We start from the raw sequence: 11,113 nt of genomic DNA on the forward strand, positions 1-11,113 counted from the left end.
TTACCAAAAGTGCAAACATTTTAGTATCAGGTGTCCTTATGTACCAATAACAACAATGAAGCAAGGGACCCGTCATAAAGCCACAACGTAGTTCTTGGGCGGGGTACAAAGCATATATCATCCAGATGGTTTTTCTTTGGTCTGTAAACAACAGGGCTCCACTGTCGCTGCCGGCACGTGGTAAAACCAATAAGGGGCACCTTAAGAGGTACCAACTATTTACAGGGGAAAAGTTTGCAGGTAAGCGCCGTTCATTACCCTACTGTCTCTTTAAACTTTAATAAACATTAATGAACATAACCAAAACATTTTAAAGCCAGGTATCTCTGGTCCTTTATTCTCTTATTTTCTCTTCCAAGGTAGGTCCTGGTGTCCACTGCTTCCTGACTGGGGAAGTTCTGTGGCAAATATCACAACTGGTGACTCAACTGTGAACAGTCCATCAGCAGGTGTTTGTGTAGCATTGGTATGTACTCCACTCTCAGTGGCTACACCGGTATTGTCACGCTCTTCTGTGCACTGTTTTACATGCAGGGCATAATATCCCCTTTCACTATGGTGCCACGTAAAGGTTACCTTATCTCCTGGGTATAGGTCACAGTCAGGGTGTCCCTTAAAGAGGTGTGACTCCACGTCTCTGCAGTTGACAAACAGTTCAGTAGTTTCTCCATCTTCCTTAATAAACCCCCATCCTCTGACCAGGTTAAAGGTGACCTCGGTTCCTTTTCTTATTGGATCTCTATCCGCTGGTATAATTTTGCGGGACCGGGCTTTAGCTAACATATTACGTTCCTCCATTATCTCCCATTTAGCTCTGCACTCTTTATCCTCTGCAACAAGTTTTAATATTTGCCATTGGCAGTATTCCTCCTTTTCCACTCTTTCTACACAATTAGCTGCTGCTTGGGCCTCTATTGGGAGCTCCATAATGTCTGACTTGGGGTTCTTCCAGTGTATGGCTTCTTCTTGCCTGCATGCTCTCAGGGGAGAGGGTTCAGGTGCCAGCAGGTCTGTGAGTATTCCCTCCAGGTCTGTTATGCGGTTCCAGGTTACGGTTGTTGCTACCTGGCTGGGCATTAGGACTGGCGGGGTTTCCAAGGGTCCCACCAGGGTTTCCTCACCTACCAGGCAGTTTGCCTACCTGCGTCTCCGGTGCTGGTGTCCTTCTCTGCCTTCGCTGGGGTCAGGTGCGCTGGTTGCAGGGCCTGTAGCTGTGATTTCATCATCTCCTCTAACAGCGTCGCTCTTTCTGGCTCCGCAGGGGCTAAGGGTGCGGGCTCCACGTCTTTCGTTGGCACCAACATCTTCTTCATCAGTGCCTCTATCCAGCTCCGCTGGGGCTGTGAGCAATGGTGGTAGAATCTGGTGCTGCGTGGTCATCATCCTTTTCAGCAGCGACTCCTTCCATGCGGCCACCGCTGTCATCTGGGTCCACAGGAGTTGTCTGGCCAGCTCCTCCATCAATGCACTGAGGAGCTCCAGATTTAAGGTTGTCATCTGGTCCAGGGTTTCTTGTGGCTGACCAGGGACATCCTATCTGGTGTTTGCATGTCCCAGCAGCTCTCCACTGCTGTCCGCCATCGCTCTCACCAGGTAGCGTGCAGCCATGCTGTGGCCACGCTTTCCCATGTCCTCCTTCCTCTCTTTGCTTCATGGGTGGTCTCTGCTCCACATTCCCAACGGCCATCTACAAGGGCGGATCCATCTTCCTGACGGACATGTTTTATTCGCATTAAAGTCTCTATAGTGGGCAGGTCCGTCTCTTGCGCCGGTTCTTAAACTCCACCCATGGCAACATATCTTCTCCTGTTCTTTATCCGCCTCGTGCTGAAACAAAGGTGGTCATTACACAGTACAATACAGTCCATGGCGCACAGGACCCACTTCAATGGGTTTGTCCATCCTGTTCGTGATGCCAAGTTTGAACGCCCGCCTGGTCTGTTAGGTACTCAGTACCAGGTCCGGTCATTATTAAAGGGGTGGTCACAGTGGCAGCGACCCGGTTCGTGGCCCTGGGCACCCAGGTAAAAGGGACAGTCTTTAAAGGGGTTTGAATAAAGTTTGTAGAAATAGGAAATGTTTGTGACGCCACCTGTGGTACTTGGTCAGGGGTGACCGACGATGCTTAAAGGGGTTCTCTGGGGGTGATAGTACTGCAGCAAGGACAGTATCGCTTACCACAGGTGAAGCTGGGTCCCTAGGGCTCCCAGTGTATTTGGGCAATGATGGTGTGGTGCTGGAAATAAACGGAGGACACAGGGTTGCAGTATCTTTACCTGACTTATTGATGCAGACAGGCTCAGTCCAGGGTGCCAGCAACAGGTGTTGATGTGGTCCGACCGGCCTGGAGGCAATGATGGATCCCTCTCCCAGGTGAGTTTTGTAAGCCTTCCTTCTCGCTATTTTGCTAGGTCTTTGCTGCCTGTGGCTCCCTTACAATGTCCTCTCTCCTGTCCTGGTACAGTACCCCATATGATGGGCAATGCAAGCCTTTTTACAGGGTCTCTATCACGACCCGGACTCTCTGTGTACTGCTGCACCTTCGGGTGTGGGAGCGGACAGACTACATAAAGTCTTCTGCCCTCCGGTACTGCTGTGGGACGTGGAGTGCAACACAGCCTCGGGCTCCTGGTGCCCGGTTCCTGCGCTTCAGCTCAGAGGGTGCCAAACATTGCGGTCCAATTTATACAGCCATCTGACTGTGCACACCAGCCATCACCTGCTGAGTATTGGGCGAGCAAACCCCTTGACCCCGCTCCATACACCCACTACCCACTTGCGCTGTATATGTATGGCAGATGTTAGTAAGGGTTTAATAAAAGATGTTTGAGCTGAGCGGGAGTGAAATGAAAACACCAAAATATGGAAAATATTTGTGCAACTCCAGGTTATGCACACATTTTGAAACATTTCATGGTGTTTTACATCAGAATTTTGTCAAAACACCTTGATGAATGGGGCCCTCCTATTTCTAGGTAGAATGGTAAATGATTGAAATGAGTTTACTACTTTTTCATTTTCAAACAAAAATCAATATATGATTGTGCAAGCATGGGTGAGGGCGCATGAACAAATACACACATAGACCCCATGTATGTCAACTGCTGCAGGAACAACTGAAAATACTATTTTGCTACAGTCTTTATTTGAAGCCTCTTTCCATAATGGCTTTCTCAAGTTGTCCTTGTGATGGCACCATTGCGTAATGTATGTTCATAGCAGCCATATATCTTCTGTGGTAGTGCTTATACTTTATATATAAAATAAAGCAAAATCTTCACAATTCTTCTCTGTGCCGTTTTGTTCCATTGGCAATTGTAAAACTGTAAACGTCTTACAACTACAGATTATCGTCTGAGCTGAGAGATTAACACTACTTCAAAGCAGGAGGATTTGAAGGACACAAATTCAAAGAAAATTGCCCAATTTACAGATCCAATATTTCGTACATCACATCATGAATCCATGCAGTGTACATAACAGCCTATGAGAAGCGCTCTCTAAATCTCCGAGTGTAATTAATTTGATGTACTGTACTGTAATAGTTCCCTCAATGGAACAAAGGTTTATTCTCTCCTCAGGTAGAAATAATAATTGACACTCAGGAGGAATTCATGTAAGATCTTCTCCAAAAATACCTTCACAAAGACACTGCAAATTTTCCATATATAGTTATGAAAATAAATTTCACTTTGAAAGAATAGTATGTATATATTGTTAGTGGTAGTATTAATTTGGTTTTAGATTGAAAAAAAAATGTAATATTTTCTTGGAAAAAAAAATGGGCCTGATAAATCACAGCTTTCTCACCAGAATTCTTACTTAAAAGCTTTTGAAAAGTTGCAGAGGTGCAGAGTTGTGCCTTAATTTTGTGGCTTTTTTACTTTGTAACTTTTTCGCAAAATGTTAACTGTTTTGGAACTCATAAACTTGCACTGAGAGCTTGTGACATACTGTAGCTTCTGACTTCCGGCCAGTCAGAAGATGCAGTCACAAGATGGCTTATCAGGACAGGAGTGGCACAAAAAATTAGTTAAGACACCAGAGGGTGAGTAAGGCTACTTTCACACTGGCGTTTTTTGCCATACGTCGCAATGCGTCATTTAGGGGAAAAAACGCATCCTGCAAAGTTGTTTGCAGGATGTGTTTTTGCCCCATAGAGTAACATTACCGACGCATTGCGACGTATTGACACATGTCACAACCGTCATGCGACGGTTGCTGCGACGTATTGACACATGTCGCAACCGTCATGCGACGGTTGCGCCGTGTTGTGGCGGACCGCCGGGAGCAAAAAACGTTAATTGTAACGTTTTTTGCTGCCGACGGAGCGCTTTTTCTGACCGCGCATGCGCGGCCGGAACTCCGCCCCCACCTCCCCACACCTCACAATGGGGCAGCGAATGCGCCGGAGAAATGCATCCGCTGCACCCGTTGTGCGGCGCATAAAACGCTAGCGTCGGAATCTTGGCCCGACGCAATGCGACGGGCCAAATCCGACGCTAGTGTGAAAGTAGCCTAAAAGATCAAGGGCAGGGACCTTAGATTAGTAACGTCACTCGAGCTGAAAAAATGCTGGAGTGCTGCTATAATAGTTAGATAATATTGCTACATGCATAGAATAAATAAGAAAAATCCCTTTACTAAATAACAGTTTAAATGGTCTGGATATGTTCAAAAACATGTAATGCATGTAGCAATTATCAACTGCACAAAATAAGTGAAACAGAGCCTGCATTGATCCAGTTTGAATAAGCACCGGTGATAGGCGAGTGTGCTCGGCACTGCTTAGCATTCCATCAAGCATTCTGGTGTTTGAGACACTTGGTACTCAATCGAGTATCCGAGTACTCGGGCGCCATGCTCAATTCACCGCCCCACATTTTTAACCTCTGATTTTCAGCCACTAAAATGCGAGGATGCCCAGAAGGGAAAGTTAAGCCAACAATCCTTTTCTGGGCTAATTCAAGTAGATTCTATTATTTAATAATACCGCTCATACCTGCAGTTCGTTTAGAGTTAGCTGGTAGAGTAGGGATAGCGTATTAGAGACATTTAGGCAGGGCTGATTGCATTTTCAGTCCTTGGTGCTGCCATGCACAAGCAAATCTTATTTCAGGGACAATTTAAATAGATTCTATTCTCAAATAACACTGCTCTTATACACAATTCATATAACGTTTGCTGGTGGAGTAGGGACAGCATATTACAGGCTTTTAGTCCGGTATTATTGCCTTACAGTCCTTGCTGCTGCATCCTAAAACCAACAATTCTTATCAAGGTTATATCTATTCTATTCCCTAATAATACTGCTGCTAGCTGCATTCAGTGTAGGGATAGGTGCAGGCGCAGGGATAGTTATGAATTAAAGGAGGAGGGGAACAAGTAAATGAAACCATGAATCATATGCCCTTTTTTAGTGGGAAGGGATACATGGGAATACACCCCCCTATATGTTTTGCTGCTTGTCATCTGGTGGGGTTGAAAAGTGTTGGCCAATTCAGACCTAGTTCATTTTGAGATCAGTCATCCTGTCAGCATTTTCAATTGACAGGCAGATGTGTCAATTATTATTTATTATGCCCCCCACTGGCACTAAAATCCCACTGAATCAGCTTAAGCAAGGAGGGAGCAGTGACTGCGGACAGCAAGCCTCAGATTTGCTTGCATCAACTCCATGTAAAACAAAAATAATGATGCATTCGAACAATGGGAGAAAGGCCAAAATGCACCTCTTATGTAAATAAATGTACAAAAGACTTGTGGTGTTCTTTCCCCAGGATGGGTTGGAGAAGTTTCTCCCCCATGGTTCTTGAATTTCCATTGGCAAAGGTCTCCAAGAGATAAAAAAAATGTTTTGAAACCCCTGATTCAATCTGTTTGAAACCTCGAGGCTGCCTGATGACCTGAGCTGGCACAAGAGGAACTGCTGCCCACCTTAGCTGGAGCTAAATCGGAGTCGGATGTCTGAAGGTCCTTATTGTGCCAATTGTACCCTAGGTATTGGCCTCGAATCTGGGATTCATTGTTGTTGCCCACAGAAGTCCCACTGATTCTAAATGCAAATGTTTTCTGAGGCCCTACACTAGGTGTTTCTCATGGAGTAATGAAGTGCCTACTTCTAATTTTTTGGAAGCCCTTGCCTCTAGTGCAGTGCTCCCCAACTCCGGTCCTCAAGAGTCACCAACAGGTCATGTTTTCAGGATTTCCTTAGTATTGCACAGGTGATAACTGCATCACCTGGACAGTCAAGCATTCAATCACCTGTGCAATACTAAGGAAATCCTGAAAACATGACCTGTTGGTGGCTCTTGAGGACAGGAGTTGGGGAACACTGCTCTAGTGCATACGCTTTACCAGCCTAGGGGTCACACTGCTTCCAAAGGGGGGAAAAATGCTTTCCGAGGACATCCTCTACGTTTATTCCATATGTATTGCAATCACTCCTTTCAATTTTTGATAGGCCTTTCACTTAGTGCATAGGCTTCATCTGTCTAGGAGTCCCATTTCTTACAAAGGGGAAAAAAAATCTAAAATCTCATGTACACAATTCTTTATTCCTTTTTTTTCCTTACTGAAAGGGAAAACTGCTACATTTTTGAAAGATAGAGCATGTCAATTCTTTCAGCATTTATTTCACCATTGAAAGCAATGAAAAAGTGCAAAAACTCAGCAAAAAAGCCTCTTTTTTATTTGCCTTATATCCAAGTCATTATACTATAAAGAATGTTTCTTAACCTTTTTTCCTGTAAAATCCATTTTATCTTTATTTTCGTATGTTTTATTGTCAGTCCGTAAAAGTTGCATAATACTCTGACAACATTGTTCCCAGTAGCGACCAGGAGGTCAGAGATGCTTCCAAGCATCTTCCCCATCCTGTTTCCATTCCATTTGAGCACTTTTTCCATCCATTTCAGAGATTTTTGAATGCCCCCTGGACCTCTTGGTAGGGTCTGCTGGAAAAAATGCTCAAGTTTCCCATTGACTTCCATTAAATTTGTTACTCGAGTCAAGCACCCGAGTATTTTAGTGCTCGCTAATTACTAATAAGCACTTGAAATCCTGAAATGATCAGGTCAGGAGACCTGGATACTACTCCATGATAAATTTAGCAAGTTTTCAGTTTGGATAGTTTAATATGTGCATATGGGTGGATATTTCATACTATGAATAGTGATGGGCGAACCTGTGGATGTTCGGGTTTGGTTGAACATTTATAAAAAGTTTGGTATGGGTACCAGTACGGTACCCTTATTTGGACCTGGTCTCCCTTTATAATGAATAAGGCGACACCTGTGACTGGCGGTAACCTATTTACCGCCGGTCACAGTTGCTGGCTCTCACCCTGTCATCTGTATGACCGCATGGTAACAAACTTACTGTCATCATACAGATGACTGTGTGGGAATCACCGGATGTTCAGGTTTCCGAACCAGAACAGTAACATGAACTTCAGGGAGAAGTCCGTGTATGGGATCCATACACAGATACTAGGTGTTTGGTCTGGAACCTGAACTTTACCTTTCAGGTTAACACAGCCCTAGTTATGAGATTTGATTGACATGCTTTGTGAGCAATTCTGCATTTTAAATTGATAGCAGAATTTTAAAATGTGCAATGCAAAGTCAATCCACACATCTGTGGGTGAATTTTGCTTCCCAGTAGCACATATTCTTATATTTTGAATTACTAGTCTTTTTCCAGTGATTTTTTTTTATCATTTATTTTGTCAATATTAAACCCTGTCAGAGATAGCCAAGTGGTTTTCAGCGGCTAGATAATATTTTCTGCAAGCATAGAAATAATTAAATGAGCAATTGACCTGAATTAGTTTTATTAGCTCATACTAATTGTATCTCTATTTGCCTGTTATTTAGAATTAAAGGAGTTATTCGGCCTCGGGGTACAAGTCTGCAGTCACGCACTTCTCTCTATGAGGATTTTTCCATGCCGTCACCCGGAACCATGGGCACGTTACTGCAAGTATGCAATTTTCTTACTTCCGGTCACATTCCAACTAGATGCATCTGGCCTTGCTCCATACACTTGCATTGAGTGAGGCCGTGCACGTCTAGTTGGCATGTGACTGCATGTACTCAAATTGCATACTTGCGGTCACACAGTGAGCGTGATGTTAGGAATCACATGTCTGCAGTCACATAGAGTGACTGCAGGCTTGTACCCTAAGGCCAACCCCTTTAAATTATCATTCATAGTTTATCCAATCAGTTCCCTTCATTATGAATTTGGCCATATGATATGATTTTACCTTGGACACAGCATTATTGCACTATAATGAAGACAGATGTTTGGCAGGAGACGCAGGGAGACACTCTGATTTCAGTGAACCATCACAAATAATGTAAGTGTATTTGTTTTAGGGTACCATCACACAGTGGCATTTTGATCGCTAAGACGGCACGATCCGTGACGCTCCAGCATCGTAACAATATCGCTCCAGCGTCGTAGACTGCGGTCACACTTTGCAATGTACGACGCTGGAGCGATAATTTCATGACGTATGTGCGATGTAGAAGCCGTTGGTTACTATGTGCACATCGTATACAATATCGTGCACACCTTTGTTACACCATGCGATCATGCCGCCACAGCGGGACACTAGACGACGAAAGAAAGTTTCAAACGATCTGCTACAATGTACGATTCTCAGCGGGGTCCCTGATCGCAGGAGCGTGTCAGACACAGCGAGATCGCTGGAGCGTCACGGATATATCGCTGGAGCGTCACGGATCGTGCCGTCGTAGCGATCAAAATGCCACTGTGTGACGGTACCCTTAGGCATGACTGAGATGCAGTTTGCTTTTTGTCAGGTTTTAGTCTGATAAAAAATAATTCCATTAGATGTTTCTCTTTGTTCTCTTTTGATCATAATCTCATTCTTGTTAATATTATTCGGGAAGCCAATACAAGTACTGATCTGAGTTCCTTGATCCATACTAGGTTTGGTGAAGGCTTATTTCCTTCGAGCAAAAGCGAACGCTGAAGTGTGGAATGAAGCAGAAGCAAAGAAGGATTTTGAGAAAGTCATAGAACTAGATCCAGAAATGAGCCGACAAGTAAAGAAAGAAATACGGATGCTAGAGACAAGGATGCAAGAGAAGGAAGAGGAAGAAAAACTCAAGTATAAAAATCTATTTTCATAAGAGATCAGAAAATCACAACTATTCTATAGGTTGTACTGGCATCCATAACTGCTTCACTTATGCCAACCTTATTTGCAATTACCACAAGCAATAGGAAATATTTGTAACATATTCCCGTTTACTATTACCTTCATTTTCTGATGCCCCGAATGGTCTCTGATATTTCAACATATGTACAATAAGAAAGTAGATTAAAAGATCTTACAACACTAGAAGAACTTTACAGAAAGACATTGGGAAAATCAGTAAATTGTTATTCCCATTTCAGGCATTTATAGTATATGACAGAGTCTTGAGTAGAGATGCAGGTCCTACCTCTGGGGAATACACCTTGAGAACAGTGGTCCCCATATAATAGAGTCTTGAGTAGAGATACAGGCCCCACCAATGGGGACCACACCTTGAGAACAGTAGTCCCCATATGACAACGTCTTGAGTAGAGATGCAGGCCCCACCTCTGGGGACCACACCTTGAGAACAGTGGTCCCCATATGACAGAGTCTTCAGTAGAGATGCAGGTCCCACCTCTGGGGAATACACCTTGAGAACAGTGGTCCCCAAATGACAGAGTCTTCAGTAGAGATGCAGGTCCCACCTCTGGGGAATACACCTTGAGAACAGTAGTCCCCATATGGCAGAGCCTTGAGTAGAGATACAGGCCCCACCTCTGGGGAATACACCTTGAGAACAGTGGTCCCCAAATGACAGAGTCTTCAGTAGAGATGCAGGTCACATCTCTGGGGACTACACCTTGAGAACAGTGATCCCCATGCTTGGAATTAAAAGACATCTGTCAGGAGGATTAACGTTCCTAAGTCATCTATATGGATTGGGCATGTAGGTCATAAGAAGCTGAAGAAAATAATATCTTAATAGCTGTGATCTGATGTCTTATTCCAAATAAATCCAAATTTTTAAAAAATATGTAAATGAGCTGTTCAGGTCTATGGGCTGACCACTGATCTAGAGAATCTGCCTGCAGAGCTTATTTTACTGAAAGGAGGTGTTACCAGCCTGACAGTCTCCTTCCTTGTGTAGCATACCTTAACAGGGTGCATGTGGTGGAAAAAATGATGCAGGTGCTCGTGAAATATAGCCTTTGGTCAGAAAATTGGCAGTAAAAAAGTGATAGACCTGCCCCACTATATTCCATGTTAGTATATTAAGATGCACACATAAACTCTACTGTTTATATGATCAGCTCAGGTCATTGCATCTTCCTCTGTATTATATCTTTTTCCTTCTTTCACAGCAATTATGGTTTTCCGGTGCCCTGAAGGTTGTATAATGGAAGGTGGGAAGCAGGTATTAGGCCAATAGAAAGACTTTTTCTAGAGGTTTTCTGTCCAGCATCAATAAATACAGTATACTATGCTTTATCTGATACTTTCTTGTAATAAATGCTTACTACTAAAATGACAGACATAATTTTAAGATTATATGATTTTAATTTTAGCGTTAATTCATTGATGCAAGAAGATGAAAACTGTGAAGGGTTCAACTCAATTCATGTAGTGTCCAGGAAACAAACTACTTGTACTGCACATTGTATGAAGAATCCACTGTATAATGCAAACTGATATCCACAAATAAAGCACTTGTCAAGAGAATCCTTCCTCATTCGTTATCTATGGCTAATGTCAATGAGGTTTGTAAGTGACTTCTAGGTTATTTCGCTCAGGTGACGTATTGCAATAAAATATTATTTAGTGGTAGTTAACCTAAGTGTATTTGGCTTTTACACACTGAATACATAATGTCCTTCTTTAAGTGTTTGTGCCACTAATTCTCTCTCTCTCAAGGTCCGCAGTCCCATCTTTACCAGCATCCATTAAGCAGGCATAGCGAAATTTTAGTTTATATCACATGCATTAAAACACTGTGATACATCATGTTCATTTGTTCAAGTGGCTATATCACGCATGTGAACACCATAGGAGGGGGTTCCC

General features: G+C 43.4%; 1 protein-coding gene across 1 annotated transcript in view; it reads left to right on the forward strand.

Moving 5' to 3' along the window:
- Positions 1-10,774, forward strand: part of AIPL1 (aryl hydrocarbon receptor interacting protein like 1) — a 121,471-nt gene extending 110,697 nt beyond the window's left edge. Inside the window, exon 8 of the mRNA XM_069761263.1 lies at positions 8,962-10,774. Coding sequence (XP_069617364.1) covers positions 8,962-9,164 — 203 coding nt within the window. The 3' untranslated portion in view covers positions 9,165-10,774. The remainder of the gene's footprint in view (positions 1-8,961) is intronic.
- Positions 10,775-11,113: the final 339 nt, after the last annotated feature.

The sequence above is a fragment of the Ranitomeya imitator genome, chromosome 3 (genome assembly GCF_032444005.1).
Source record: "Ranitomeya imitator isolate aRanImi1 chromosome 3, aRanImi1.pri, whole genome shotgun sequence".
Classification (NCBI taxonomy): domain Eukaryota; kingdom Metazoa; phylum Chordata; class Amphibia; order Anura; family Dendrobatidae; genus Ranitomeya; species Ranitomeya imitator.